Source organism: Cricetulus griseus, assembly GCF_003668045.3.
Source record: "Cricetulus griseus strain 17A/GY chromosome 1 unlocalized genomic scaffold, alternate assembly CriGri-PICRH-1.0 chr1_1, whole genome shotgun sequence".
NCBI lineage: Eukaryota > Metazoa > Chordata > Mammalia > Rodentia > Cricetidae > Cricetulus > Cricetulus griseus.
This window is the reverse complement of record NW_023276807.1, coordinates 134,022,497-134,039,017: the sequence shown is the minus strand read 5'-3', so window position 1 is coordinate 134,039,017 and position 16,521 is coordinate 134,022,497. Positions and strand designations below refer to the sequence as shown.

The following is a 16,521-nucleotide window of genomic DNA, read 5'->3' as shown; positions in this document are numbered from 1 at the left end:
ATATAAACTAAGGAGCCAGATCACCACCTTTTCCCCCATCATCAACAGCTCTCAATCTGTTTGAGTGCAGTCTGCCAAGAGCCCATTCAACTGTCCCACTGGAGCCAATAAAAGGGTTGCTGTAAAAAGCACACAGATTTTGTGCATATTTCTCTGTAGCCTTGCTGCTAAACTCTACTTAACATTTTCTCTTCTTTGAAATTCTGGTTCTATATGCATTTGAAAAATTTATATTAGCTCAGAATCAGAGCTCTACAGAGGACAGGACACTGTTTTGCAACAGTGTTCTGTTGCAAAAGCTTGTTGTCGCTTGTGCATTTTTAAAATTAGGTATATGTGATCCTCTACCTCTTAGAACTTACAACATCCTCACACATCTGCAAATCCAAACATCAATGGTTTCCGTTAAACATCAATCAGGCATACTCACTTGACAGTGACCCTGCTGGACGTATCCTGGAGGTCACTTGGGTCAAAGAGTTGAGATTCTTTAAGGCCAAGCTCTTTACAGCCTCTCAAGAACAAGATGGTGTTGTCCTGGAAGGAAGAAAAGAAGCCCAAATGTTACTTTAGATTATCTTTGTGACAGAAGCACTTCATTAATAGTCCAAATTGCTGTCAAGATGCCAGCCATCGTGGTTGCTAAAGTCATATCTAAATCATGGTGTAACACACAACAAAATTGCATTTAGGACACACCAGAATAAACAGACACTTCAGATTTCCAAAACCCTAGCCACACCAAATCAATTTTCCCTTTAGCTTGATACAATTGTAAACAAGTGCAAGTCAGATGCTGCTATAAAGGGAATTTAGCATCTTTTTTTAATTTGAATTAGAAACAGGATTGTTTTACATGACAATCCCAGTTCCCTTCTCCCACCCGTCCTCCCCTAACCCCTGCCCCCCAACTAAAACCTTATCTTTTTAAGGAACAGTACTTTAGACAGCCAGGTATTTTCCATTGCTTATAAATTGTTTCCCCATGCCTTATTGCTTAGAACTTTGTATCAATAGATACTTTAAAAATATAATTAGAGCAGGGGGAATGGCTTTGTTGTTGGGTGTTTGCTGAGCAAGCATAAGGACCTGAGTTCAGATCCCCAGTATCCAAGGAAAAAACCAGGCATGATAGAACATGCCTGAAGTCCAAGCACTAGGAAGCTGGATGGGAAGCTGGATGGAGGTAGATGATTCCTGGGGCTTACTGGTAAGCTCCAGGTTTAATAAGAGGTCTTGTCTCAAAAAAGTAAGGTGGACAGCTGTGTTGGTTTGAATGAGAATGGGCTCATATGTTTGCAAGGTTAGTCCCCAGTAGTGAAACTGTTTGGGAAGGGGTAGGAGGTGTGATCTTGTTGGAGAAAGTGTGTCAATGCAGGTGGACTGTGGGGCTTCAAAAGACTCCCACCATTCCCAGTGTGCTTTCTCTGCCTACCAATTATGGGTCAAGGTGTGAGCTCTCAGTTCTTCCTACTGCCTTGTTTTTGCATTGCTATCATGAACTCTAACCTTTGGAAATCACAAGCCCAATTTAACACTTTCTTTTAAAGTTTTGTTGGTTATGGCATTTTATAACAACTATAGAAAAGTCATTAATGAATAGTGATAGAGGAAGATGCATCACATTGACTTCTGGTTTCCAAACACATGTGTCCACATGTGCATTGCATGTATATACATGTACACAAAAACATATGGCACACACACAAAATAAGACATTGTAAAATATAGGCAATTTGAAGATAACAAAAGGTTTTGTTGCCTAAGGTGCTCTCATCCTCAACTTTTTCTAATTAACTGATTTAAATATATCCTTTGCAAATTTTTACACCCTTCATGCATTCATTATGGGCTTTGACTAAAATAACTTTTTAATGGATACAAGATGAATTAAAAGATAAAAGAAATCGAGTCCTTCTTTCCTATCACATTTACTCCATTGCTCTCTCCTGAATATTTGGGGGAGGAAAGAAATAGCAGGTAGAGGGGATGTGGGAGAAGAGCAGAGGTAGCCCAAAGTGCAAGATACAATGCTATACATGCAGATGCCATGATGAAACCACTACGTTGTTTGCTAAAAATTAACTTTACAAAATCTGAACTTGGTTGGGAAGGAAACTGTGACCAAGGAAAACTTCTGAAAACAATGCAAACACTCTTCTCCTCATGGTGATACAGGCACAGATTTACTGTGAACAGCAGAGGAGCAGGACTGGCTGACAATTATACTCTAAGTTAAGGAGGGTTCCATCTGGGCCACCCGCCCATGTATGGGAAGCCCTAGTAATAAATGAGTTCTGAAAGTGAATGCAAATTGTGGGTCATCTTTTGAAGACCCCAGAACAACTGACCAACAGATTTATTGTTATGAATCTCTAATTGCCCTCTTCTTGAGAGAGTTCCAAAGGTGTGGATTGACTCCATCAATTTGCAAAAACTACAGTTCCAGGAACCACGTTAATGAGAAACCCCCTGAATGCTGATAAACTGCAGTAAACAACTGAACTGAGGGTGGTGATTATCTAGTTCATCCCAGGTAGTTCAGATCAGCAAAGATGGTATTTTTAAATACCCAGTGTGTAGGCAGGACCCTCAGGCCCCTAAGAATCCTGCCTCCAGTTGCACACACCCTAAGTAACTCCCCTTGAGAACAAGTGATAACCATGACTGTGATAACGTCATGGCACTGAACAATTGCCTCTAAGTTAACCAAGAGAAAGATTATCTGATTGGCATTGATTTAACTAGGGAGCTTTTACAGAAGGTGATGGAAGAGTTACCTGAACACCACAGCTGCAAAGGATCGAATTCAGTTAAGTGCCATGAACTTGGAATGGGCTTGGGAGATGTTCCAGGTCAGCTTTGCAGACATCTTGATTTCAGCCCTATGATATTCTGAGAAAACAGCCCTGGCTCACCCCATCCAGACATCTAATCTATAGACAATGTAAGGTAATATATGGGTACCATTCTGAGATGTTAGTTTATGGTAATTTTTAATGTGGCAATAAAAAATTAATATGCTCAAGCTCTAAAGAGTGATAGTAGAAAGTTGTTGACCTTTCTATGGCCCATATTCTGTGACCAACACCCTTCCAAGGGCTGCATTTATTATATTAACTGTTAATCCCCACACACCTTATCCTCTACTGACGGATGAGTGAGTGATCTGCAGTCTAGAACAATTACGCAATGATCCAAGGTTACGATCAGCAAAAGATGGAGGTAGCAAAACAGCGTAGTATGTCTGATGAATCCAAGCATGGAACTTGAGTTCAGTACCAAAGGACAGTGGGGCCATGGAGGTAGGACTGATCTCAGAGGGTCTTACAGATGCAGAAAGCAGGCTGCAGGAGGCAGGGACAGCTGAGACATAGAACTGTCACTCCTCATACTGAATCAGCCAGCTAAACCTGCATGGAAGCTAACTCATCACGAAGACAGGATGGGGATTCCCCAGAGGTAAAAATGCTAAGCCCCCAAAGTTGCAATTCTTGTTCCCATCTCTCCAGTTTCTAGTTGTTTATGCTTATTCATCTATCCCCAATTTCCCACCCTCCTGCTTCTCTCCATTTCTCCCTCTTTCCCTCTATACCTCCTTCCCCTCTCAGTTTTTCTCTTTCCTGTTTGTCTCCCATTAGAACTCAAATATATTCCCTCATTTCCTTCCCTCCCTCCCTCCCTCCCTCCCTCCCTCCCCCTCCCTCCCTCCCTCCCTCCCTCCCTCGCTTCTTCTCTCGTTCCCTTCCCTCTCCCCTCTCTGTCTCTGCCTCTGTCCCATTCTTTTTGGCTCTGACACTCTTCAAAGACCCCACTGGTTCTGAGGCTGCTATGTTCAAAATAAGGCATGCCCCTGCTTTGCAGGTCCATATTTCAAAGGGGTAAACACACACTTTACTGAAGACAACAACTCCAAAGAAGGTAGTGATCAGTACAGATGCCAGGTGAGCTTCAATGAGCATTTGAGTGTCTTTTGGAATCCAAGTGAGTGCCTCTCAGGAAAATGAGGAAGTCAGCAAGTGCTCTCTAGGAATCACCAGTGACCACAATAAAGGACAGGCCTCTGCCCTCCATGCAGTCCCCTAGGATTATGGCGTCCCGGATCGTGAGCACAAACAAGGAGGTGTTCTCCATATGCACAGTCCCAGATGCGCACGTGTATCCTGAACACAGCACACCATTCAGCACACAGCCCACAAACATACAAGCTCTGTATGGCAGCCAGCAGGGACAATTTGGCCTGGAAGATTTAAATAACTGTAGGTCTGTTTCCAACTCCTTGCTGTAACCTAATGATGCTGGAGAAGAGCCAAGCCCTAGTCAGAGGCAAAGCCAGAAGGAAGAGCCACCGGGCCAAGAGCTAACAGAGGCCAGCCACTGGAGCAGGCAAGAACAACCGTGTTCTTAATTACAAAGGACACATCCCGTACTTTCTCATCTGCCTTCTCTATGCACTGAGATGTCTCTACATTTACAATTTCAAGCAAAACCCTCATCTTAGTAGCTCAGGTTCAGAGTTAAACCATTTAATGGTGTCTCAATCCCATGGGAGAAGTGGGAGACTCGGATTTACTATAATGACTATTATATGTTGTTACACATAGCTAATGATTCCACTTAGTAATCTTTTGGGGAGCTTTCTAGGGACTTGAAAAAAAATCATTGTTACAAAAACAAAACAAAACAAAAAACAAAAAACAAAAAAAAAACAAAAAAACACCCTGGTAATTAAAGATATATGCTGACCAAATGTATGAGCCTTAACTGGACTCTAGATTCTAGAAGGAAAAGCAAATAAGGCTATGGTGTTGACTATGCGCATACTATTGAATAAATTACTGATTGGGCATTAACTTTCCGAGGTGTGGTGATGGTAATGCAGTAAAGTGAGTGGACATCTTATTTTAAGAACACATCTGGATTGTTTAAGGGTGTGTTACTTCTGCAACACAACTTTGAATGGTTCAATTAAAATTGTGTGAGCATGTCTGTGTACATACATGTATTTTCACATGTGGGAAGAGGAAGGCCACAAAGCAAAAGACATGGATGAAGAGGAGGGTGAGGTGGAGAGACTGTACAGATGTTTTTCTGTGTTTAGAGAGAAGAATACACAAATAGCAAAATATTAAGAATTGGTGAGTACAAAGACTGAACCAACAACCAGGAAGCCTGCATGGGACTGAGTTAGGTCCCTTGCATGTATGTTACAGTTGTTTAGCTTGGTGTTCTTGTGGGACTCCTAACAGTGGGAGTGGGGGTTGTCTCTGACTCTGTTGCCTGCTTTTGTGACCTTTTCAATTACTGGGTTGCCTCATCCAGACTTAATAGGAGAGAAAGTGCCTGGTGTTCTGCAACTTGATACTCCACAACTGGTTGATATACTGGTTGGTGGCCTGCCCTTTTCTGAAGAGAAACTAATGAGGAGGAATTGATAGGGGAGAAGAAGGGAGGTGGGGAGCACTGGGAGGAGAGGTTGGAGGGGAAACTATAGCCAAGGTTGTGGTGGAGTATTGAAAGAGCCAGTTAGAAAAGGGAGGGAATTTTGGGGTCAGGCAGAAACCTGGTGCAAGGATGATCCCAGCTAAGACTCCTAGCAATTGCAAATATGTAGCCTTGAACTGGTCATATCCTGTAACTAGACAAGATTTCCAGTAGAGGGACTGGGACATCAACCCAGCCATATAACCTTTGACCTACAGTCTGCCCTGCCTATGGATGTTCTGGAAAGGTTGGTTAGTGGTAAGAGTGGCACAGAGATTTTGAGAGTGGCCAACAAATTACTGCTTCAGCCTGAGACCCATGCCATGAAAGTAAGCCCACCCCTGATACCGCACCAGGATCCAAAGTCTGGGTGGCCCAGAGATCTAGGATAGAACCAAATACAACTGGAGGGGAAAATCAATGTAATCATGTCTAACAATATTCTGCTGTACTCATAGATTGGTTCCTAAGAGTCATCAGAGAGCCTTCATCCAGCAACTGTGGAAACAAATGCAGATCCATAGTCTGGAAAGAAAGACTCCTACAAGTTGTTCTCTGATACACACACACACACACACACACACACACACACACACACACACACACACACAATTCAAAGTTCACATAAATAAAAGCTTTGTATCAAATTAGACAGTAGATATAAGAGAACATGACATAATTGTTTAGGAGATGAAAGGACTTCAGTTAGAACCTCAGCCTCATCTGCATTCTGGCTGTGTGTTCTTGGTTAGACTTCCTAACCTTTCTGATCCCCACATCTCTAGTCTGAAAGTAAGGATGCTCTCAACCTTGTAGATATAGGTGTCAGAATAACAGGAAACACACATTAAAAGCTCAGCCCAACTGTCTGGCATATTCCAGGCATTTGTTACAGTAGCTCTCCCCTTATTTTCTGTTATTCCCATAGGCAACTATGGTCTGGAAACATAAGATGGAAAATTCCAGAAATAAATAATTCTTAAGCCTTAAATTGCATGCTATTCTGGATAATGTGATAAAGTGTTAATACTGTGTCACTCTATCCTGCCCAGGATGTGAGTCATCCCTTGGTCCAGTGTACCCTTGCTGCATATATAACTTACATGTAAGTCATTCTGCAGCCGTCTTGGTTATCAGAACTATTGTACCACAAGCTTGAGTAATCCATATCTTAATTAATGATGGCCCTTAAAGCACAAGAGGAAATGTACTCAAAATTTCGTTATGGTACATTATCATAATTGTTTAATATTAGTTAACATAGTTTAATATTGTTAACATCTTACTATTTTATGTATCAAATTTATCATTGCTGTGCTTGTGTATTAGTTACATTTGCATCACTATGAGAGAATGCCTGGCAGACAAACTAAAGGAGCAGAGATTTACTTTGGCTCATGGTTTCAGAGACCTCAACCCATCATGGTAGAGAAGTCATGGGGTTCATGATAGCAGGAATGTGAGATGGGAGCTGTTCACATTAGAGGGGGTCAGGGAGCAGAGAATAAGGCAGAATCAGTGGCAGGGCTATCACTTTCAGAGGTCTGCCTCTTACTATTGACTTACACCATACGAGACATTCCACCTTCTAAAAATTCCACAGCCTCATGAAACAGCACCATCAGTTAGGGGGCAACTGGTCAAAGCATGAGCTTGAGAAGAACAGTTTAGATCCAACCATGATTACGTGTGTTGAGGAAAAAACTAGTATGGATGGGTTTGGTACTATCTGAAGTTTCAGGCGTCCACTGGGGGGGGGGGCGGGTCTTAGAATGTATTTCATGCAGGTAAGTGAGGTCTCAGATACAGAGGGCATCACCAGGACATTTTTGTCCACTCAGGTCAAGAAAAATTGTGGAAGATAGAATGAAGAACAGTTTATGCATCTGAGAAAAAGAGACACTCGTGCATGAGCTGTCAGGTATATGGGAGATTTACAAAAACAGGAGAGATGCTGCTGTTATTTGTTAGTTACCAACTTGGCGTAGCAGGCAGCCTCAAGCTTAGGAGCAGGCTAATATATTCAAAGGTCATGTGCAAGGTAGTTGCCTGTATGTAAATCATCATTTGCAATTATTACACAAAAATAAATCCTTAAGAGATCCTTCCCAATTGAGTCCAGAAAAGCCTACTTAATCCAAAGTGTATGTGTAGGGCTATTAATTACTGGATGGAGCAAAGCCCTGCAGTGGGAAGACACATGCACAGATGTCCAGTGCTCATTGCTCCTGGCTACAGTTGGCTCACAGATCCCATCAGCCTCTGTCCACAGAAGAGGCCTGCTTTGCCATTGGCAGAGCTTCAGGATGGAGAGGCCAGCAAGGCTCTCCAGTGCAGCCCCTGGGGAAACGCTCCGCCACCTCATCCACATCTTAGGGCTGCTGCTCTCTTCTTCAGAAGGCAAACAAGAAACTGCTTACGGCTTTTCACTTTACTAAGCATTCATTTCTATCTAGAAAGGAAGGGTCCCCTGTCTCCTTAATCCATTCACTACACAGGGGATGCATCTGGCCATGATTCAGGAAGCCAGCCAGGAGTAGACCCCTTTTAGTGGGGTGGACCCACTTTCCTTGGTTTTATTTCTTCTTCTCCAATAGAGAAAGATCAACATGGTTTGAAGTTCAGAGTAAATGAAAGCAATGCACATTCAGGCTTCAGACAAACTCACTACAGCCAGGTACTTAAAATTCAATATATAACACATCCCTGTAATTTTCACTCAATGTAAGTGAAAAGACTAGATGGAAAGTAAAAAATGTAAACTGTGATCATTTGTGGATTTATCATTTTAATATACCACCTATAATACATTTGCCAAAGACCTTAATAAGCAATAGGATATCCCAGAAAGATGTGGCAATCAATATATCAGAGACAACCAGATCTTGTTAGAAAAATCAACAACTAAGATTAATGTTACTTTTCTATTCCTCTTTATAAAACTCATTTTTAAATGTGTTTTTTGTTAGGTTTTCTACATGTGAAGCAAACTCCCTTCAACACATATACAATTAAGAAGTTCAAAACTTAAGGAATACATTACCAAAACATCTCCAGGATCTTACCCCATAATTAATAGAACACCGGGGTTTCCTGGACTTGCCTTGTTCACAGTTCCTGCCCAGTCTGTACCAGCTATAGTCAAACTCCTGGAATTGGCTGGAGTCCAACAACAACTGGCACTCACCAGACTACCAATTCATTTTTATTTGCCAGGAACACTTAACAAGGACACTAGTTCTGCCACTGAGAGGAAAGAGCAACTTACTGCAACTGGGAGACTTTAGGGACTTGAACCAGAAAGGTGACATCTGGATGGGCTCTTGAAGGAAAAGAAAACACATCAAAGGGAAATGAGCAAAAGCAGGGTAGGTTTATGAAGAAAGAATGTAAAGGAAAGAGGGAAGAAAATTATGAGTTTTAAGGTTGATGGGAGGGGGTGAACACCCCTCTCATAAGCTCTTGGACGTGGAGAACTTCAGTCAGTTCATGTGGAGTCTTGGAACTCCACCTCTAACTTAAGCAAATACGTGTGGTTCTGTGGGAGGGAGAAGGTCCACCAAAGAGTCTCTTCAAAGACCTTGGGGAGAAGTAACTAAGAAAACAACAAGATTGATCTAAGAGCCAATGATGCAATGGGAGAGATTTTAGGTGATGCCAAAGTTGTAGCCACTGAAATGGTCTTAAGAAATAAGAAGACCTGGTGAAAGAAAAGGAGCTGGAACACCCGCTACTCAAAGAGCCGCATCTCACTGGGGACATCTATGTGGTCTAAGATTCAATAATAAGGCCACTGAACAATACAGAGGTTTAGCAATCAAGTACTCAAGTGCACAGGAAGGGGGGAGATCAGTTAAATGTCCTGAAAGTGACTTTATTGATTTTATTCTACACTACTTAACTTCAGTAACTTGATGTTTATCTCATTGTTCCCTTGAAATTCTCAAAAAAAAAATCAGTAATGTCCTTTTAATCAGAAAATTCATTCATTGGTGATTGAACAGTATTCACCCAAAATAAGTATCATCTGGAAACCATTTACTGGATTAGTGCTGTGTGCTAAAATTTCCATTCTAAGTGCTTTATGTACTTTTTTCTTATGTAACACCACACAAGAGTCTTGGCATGTTCTAAATCTCCCCCACTCTTATGAGCATGCAACCTACACGTGTTTATTGAGTGCTTACTAATTACATACCAGACATTGTTCTAGGCAACATCTAGAATTTAAGTGGGGGAAATAGCAATGCCAAGGCCCTTGGCAGGGTTCTACCTGGCATGTCCGGGAACCAGTGAGATCATGTCCATTTCCACTCTGAATGTCCAGGCTGCCATTACTCAGTTGTGCCTGACAGATTCCAACCCACCTTTTCCTCCTTCACACCAGCTCTCCCCACTCTCGGGCTTCTCAATTCCCTCAAAATGCCTCCCCTTTTTTTCCTCTGCCCATTTTCCTCTCCTCATGTTGCCTTTCTTGGGGATTCAGTTATGACCAGTGTGTCTGTCTGACTCCATTGCCTGTCTCTCTCCAATATTCTACACAGAACAAAGAGTAGAGAAAAGAAACAGTACAAATGAAACAGATAGGTTTGTTGGCTGAACCAAACTTCCCTCATCTGTACTTGAAGAGGAACCAGCCATGTGCTTCCATAGAGGGATCTTGGCTAATATAATACTCATAGCCCCTCCTCCTCTTCCCCTGAGTGCTTCAAGAGAAGAAATGGGGCACACACCCAGCTCCGCTAGTTTGGGATAGCCTTTCCATGGCAGACAGCCTGTCTGTCAGACACATGTGTTCTGTTTGTCTCTACCATGTGGGAAGGGCCTCTCTATGGGGGATGCCTGCAGATGTCCAGCTGTGGCAGGAATGGATGACTGGGTTTGTTAATTCAAGAGTGAGGATCAGAAAACCAGCTTGGCTGCAGCTCCAAATCCATGCACTCCGGTTTGCTTCACGGGATGTAGTGCTGATGGTCTGCCTCCTGTGTGACTCCTGGGCTTATATGTCAGCTTAGGGGACAAGTGGGGCATTGCTTATTGACAGCTCTAAGCCCCTAGCACTCAGTTCTCCATGCTACTGGAGGTAAGAATGCTGTTCTGGATCTGGAGAAGCAAACACATGAGCTCCGTCGGCCTGTTAGACATACTTGGTAATCCTTCTGGGCATATGGTCAGCTCCCTCCCCATCCTTGAAGAGGCTTTCCTAAGCCCCCTGCCTCTCTGTTCTTTGTCTTTTTGCCATCTTTCACCATCTTCTGTCTAATGGATGACATTAAATCTCCTCACCCCACTCATCACAGGTTCTGCATCTAAAAACCATTTCTATTTAAAAGACGAAGTGGGATACCCTAAGGCATTCTGAAATAATCTGTTGATTTTTTTTAAACAATAGGAGCAAGATGTACACCTTGGCTGGAGTGAAGATTAAAGAGTTAGAGGATAAGCAATATTAACTTTCATTTAGTTTCAAACATTTAAAGCAATCCATCGCATATTTACTGCATGAAAAGTAACGTGTGAAGGGCCCTGAGCAGGAAGGTTCATCATCAGGGTTGGATCCTTATTTGCAAACAAGAGAAGCGCAGAAGAAATAGATATATGTGGATTATAGAGTCAGTCTAGCACAACCTGGGAACAGGAGAACTCAACCAACTGTAAAACGAAAACCATAGGAGTCCCTTAACCTAGGGTGGGGAAGGTTGGAAATGGCTGTGACATAGACATGAATTATAGGGTGGACCTGAAGTAGGCATAAAGGTGACCTTGTGAAGTAGCAGTAAGACAGGGCTTTGTGATTGGGGGACCTGCACTTACTTCTTTAATCTGTCAACTATGCCTGTTGGCTTGTTGGCCCTTACTGCAGTTTCAATCTTGGTAATGACTCTATAAGGAGGGCCATTTTTCCTCACTTGCATCAGAAAAATATGCCAGGAAAAGATCCCTATAGGCCCCCACAGAGTCAAGTTGTCTCCCACAATGGCTAAAGAGATGGGGCAGACAAGATCACAAACCCTTCTAGTAAATGAAGAGAAAAGGCACTTTCCAACAGGAGAAAAGGACTCTTCAACAGGGAACCTGGCCCAGGAACACTAGCTTCACTCTCATTGAGGGTCAGAACTGACTTTTTCCTCCCAAGTTCTGCTCTCAGGGACTGGAATATATGGTTATTACTACCACTGTCAACATATTAATCAAAGCTAATCAAACTTAGTGTTCCTAAAAACACAGTAGTCTATCTTCTAAGCCACAATGCTGCCTCGGTGTCTCAAAGTTAACAACACAAATGCTACAGAATGAAACAATAAACTTCTCTTACAAGAGTGTTTTCAAGCACAGTTGCCCCACAATACAGCAACTGAAGCACAGTTCTTCTCTTTATGGGGTATTTAAGATCTAGAGTGCCCAATTCCAAAGACTCTATGGCCTTTGTCACTTTGATCAGCTTTTCTGGATTCCTCATTCAGGGCCACGCATACAAGTGCTCTCAGAGTTCAGACAATCAGGAAAACTGTCTAGATACCATGGAATCTAATCCTCTGAAAAAGTACTGGCATGCTTCCTAAACCACTTAGGCTAACCCTAAAATGCAACATAAGCAATAAAATGTTACATTGGCCATCATTTCCCAATATATTCCATTAATTGTGCTTTGGGAACTGAATGAAAATTAGTTTGCATGTGTATTAGGATCAAACTGCTCAAATTATCTATCATACTCTATCAAATAATAGGCATGTACCTGAGTTATGAAGTGTGACCAGGGACATTGATAAAAAGTGGGGTACAGATTGCTACGGATTTGTTAGTGCTTCATGATGAAATGGATAGAGTTGAAAAAAACACTGAAAAATGTTTAAAATAATTTGGCATTGTAATCAAGTCTAACTGTGGGGTCAATGGACTTAGCACACAGAGAATAAATACATCAGTGTAGGTGTCTTCCAAATACACGAGTCATTTATTGGCAGTACCAAGTAACAATGGAAGTAAAAACTAGTGGCCATTGACTAAGCAACCAAATTAAAAAAAAAAACAAATAAAATGCAATAAAATACTCAGTAGAACAGTGTTATTTTATGCAAAAATTTTTTAAAAGTGCTGGTAAAAAAAGTAGAGGAAGAAAGCTCTGTGCATTCCTGGTAGAACTACAAAAATGATATAGATATTAAGGGAAATAAATCAGTAGTTCCTCCAAAAGTTGAATTCAGAATTACAACATGATCCAATAATTTCACTTCTGAACATATACACAAATGAATGGAAGAGGGATCAAACCTGATTCCTTGAACAATGATGTTTATATTCATGATAGCCAAAAAAAAAAGATGCAATCCAAATGCCTACCAGCAGACAGAAGGAAACAAAGAATGTGTATGTACAACAAAGGAATATTATTCACTCTTAAAAGGGAGTAAAATTGTACATGCTACAATGATGGGCATTAAGCTTATGGGAATAAACCAGACACGAAAATAGAGAAACTCTGTTTTTTGCTTGTATGAAGTACCTAAGAGTGGTCACATTCAGAAGAATGGAGGGTAGAACAGAGGTTATCAGGGTCAGAGACAGAAAGGGAAAATGGAATGTGATTGTTTAATGAACACAGAGTTTCAACTTGTGGTGATGAAAACGTTCTGAAAATAGTGTTAAACATTAAATGTCTTCATTACCCAGAATTCACATTTTCTAACCTCAACCTCAAGATGAGTATTTGGAGGAGAGACCTTTGGAATAAAGTGATCATGATGGCTATTCTTGGTTGTGTATATATAGAATGAACGATAATCCAGAAATGGAGGACACACATCTTGAGGCAGGAATACAACATGCTTTTGCCCTGGATCTTGAGACTGGATGACACAGACTTTTAATTTGGACCTTAAGGCTGGATGACACACCTTTAATCTGGGCCACACTTTCTACTGGAAGTCTATATCAGGCCAATGGAAGAAGGAGGATGTGCTCTTCCCCTGCTTGCCCTTGCCTCGTCAGCCCATTCATTCGTTCTTCAACATCCCAGCAGACCAGCTGAGACACCCAGCCTTGTGGAACTGAGCAGTTACTGGATTCTTGGACTTTCCATTCACAACTAGCCATTGTTGGACTGCAGCCTGTAAATAATTCACACACACACACACACACACACACACACACACACACACACACACGCACGCACGCACGCACGCACGCACGCACGTGGAGAGAGAAAGAGATTCATTCCGTAAGTTCTGTGACTCTAGAGAATCCTGAGTAATACAGTGATGAGGACAGATCCTACATAAATGGATTTTCCTATCCCTACACCCTCCATCATGTGACATTACAGATATAAAATAAGCACCTATGAACCAGGGAACAAAGTTTTACCAGACACAGGATCTACTTAGTGCCTTGATGTTAGACTTCTCAGCCTCCAAAGTCATGAGAATCAACTTCTTTTGTTCATAAGCTAGCCAGTTTATTGTGTTTTGTTATAACAGCTTGATGAACTAGGCAGATAATAGTGGAACCAACTGTCACTCAACTGGATATCTAAAATGGCAATTTGCACTATGTATTCTAATGTCAAAGGAAAAGAGGGGAGGGGAGGGGAGGGGGAAGGAAGGGAGGGGAAAAGAGGCCATTACTCGAAACAAAATTTGCTTTGTCATACGATACAGTCCTGGAATACATGACCTGGGAAAGTGTGAATCAAGCCAAGTAGGGAGATGTGGTACACAGTATTCCTCAACTGAAGTTCATGGTGCTTAGAGTCACTGTTACGAGACATCCATATGTATGTATGTATGTATGTATGTATGTATGTATGTATGTATTTATGTATGTTTGTACATATGTATGTATGTATGTATGAATGCATTATGCATGCTTGCATGAGTTTGTGTACCACGTTCATGCAGATGCCTGAGAAGGTCAGAGGGTGCCAGATGCCTAGGACTGGAGTTACAAAAGGTTGTGAGCTATCATGTGGGTGCTGGGGACTGAACCTGGGTCCTCTACAAGAGCCAACTCTCCTGACCCCAAGATATCCTTTTAAACCCTTGCAGCTCAGCTGTTCCTAGACCTGTGAACCTCAGAGTCCTCTGTTTCCATCATCTTCCTCTCCATTCATAAAACATGGCTTCAGAAGCTGAAAGTGTTGAGACTGTCACGTGACACTCAAAACAGAGTGAAATCACTGCCACTCACTCCACTGTGACCATATCCTCTCAGTTCCTCTGCCAGCAGTGCCAAGCCCAAGGCATGCAAGGCTCCCAGGACTCCAACAGCTAGGAGCTGCCTCAAGGGAAAGGATGCAATTCACACTGGCTCTCTAGACAAGGATTTACTGGTGAACACTGATCCCAAGAACAGAGTCCTTCACGGTCAGGGTCAGGCATGTGGATGACATTAGAAAAAGAAACAAGAAGGAGCCATACTGACAGATTCCTTTTGCACTGGTGGGTCACAACCTCTCTGCTGGGAAGGGCAAAAGCCAGTGAGGAAGGAAATGCCACAAAGTAAAAAGCCATACCAAACCTTTGCACTCACCAACAGACCTGGAGTAATTTCAGCACTTAAGATATTCAGCTCTGCTAACATGTAAATGAATGTGAAAAAGAAGAAGCAGAGGAAACTCAATGTTGGCAGAAAGGAAGCTGGTGGAAACAACACTGGCATGGCACTCCTTTTGTTCTTTCATGTCTGACAGTTTATCAGCTACTTAACTGAAATCAGGGCACCTTCACTATGCTAGCTTTTTTTCTAAGTAATTAAAAAGGGGGATGGAGAGAAGGCTGTCTTCAAATAGCCCATAAATTCCTGACTTGATAATTATTCAGGAGTGGAAGCCACAAACGCAGTTTTAAGAAAAAAAATTAAAGTATATTCAAATTAAAAATAAAAAACTCCATGGATACTGCAATGTTTTGTCTAATTTATACAATAAATTTAATACGCAAGTTATCCCTTTCAATAGTATCTAGCACATTCCTGGCATCTGACTGGAGTTAACATATGTTCACAAAACATTTATGAGACAAAAGTCACCATAGAGAGGGATGAAGAAGGCAAGGTGAACAAAGGAATGCAGAGGCACTAATGTTTCTACACAGGACCCTCTTCTAAGCACCTGGGGTTCTGAAGGGGCATCCATGGGTACCTAAAGACAAGATGCATCGAGGCCCTAGAAAGAGTCTGGAGCTTTTCAACCTCTTCTACACTGACTTCTAGCAAATCAACCCTAAGTACCTTTCAAATGTAGAAGATCATGCAGAAAGTGTCATTTCAGAAGCTCTGCTCTTTATCACGTATGCCGCTGTCTCTTGGTGAGTATATTTTGGCCCACAGTGTATAAAGACAAAATTGTCACAAACTTCAATATGATGCTCCAACCAAGCATGCCAGGGGGTCATCAGTAATGTTAGGATTGGTACCAAAAAGTTCATATACATGTAATCTCTAAGGAAGATATTATAAAAATTCTGCTCAAATGTCTCTTGCCATGGTGATGTCCACATGTCTATGGATCACACTCCCTTGCCACAACATATCCAATGATCATAATAATGGCATGCATGTACATTCTGGGTTAGGGCAGGTCTATGAGCCATCATGTGTGGAGTCATACTTAGGGTATTTTAGGACTAGCTCTATAACGGACAGACCACAGATGTAAGATACATTTTAAAATTTCACTTGGAATGGTTTAAGTCACATGTTTGTGTCTGTACTTGTGTCTACACTATTCCCCACAGCCAAGATCAAGAGGCAGCCGTGTCTTTCAGTGGATGAAGAGATACAAAGAAAATGTCATTCATCCCTAAAAAGGGAGCGAGTGTCTCTTGTGACAATGTGTATGAAACCTAGAGCATTCTGCCATGTGAAGTAAGGCAGATATAGAATGACAAATATGGTCTCATCTTACTTATTTGTAGAATCTTAACTTACCAAAATACAAAGAAATACAGGATAGAATGGAAGAGAACAGTTGCCAAAGGCTGGAGAAATGGTTATGGGGTATAAATTCTCAGTAAAAAGATGAATAAATTCTAAGGA

General features: G+C 41.7%; 1 protein-coding gene across 1 annotated transcript in view; it reads right to left on the bottom strand.

Moving 5' to 3' along the window:
- Positions 1-16,521, bottom strand: part of Limch1 (LIM and calponin homology domains 1) — a 314,380-nt gene that overhangs the window by 89,699 nt on the left and 208,160 nt on the right. Inside the window, exon 4 of the mRNA XM_035452755.1 lies at positions 431-537. Coding sequence (XP_035308646.1) covers positions 431-537 — 107 coding nt within the window. The remainder of the gene's footprint in view (positions 1-430; positions 538-16,521) is intronic.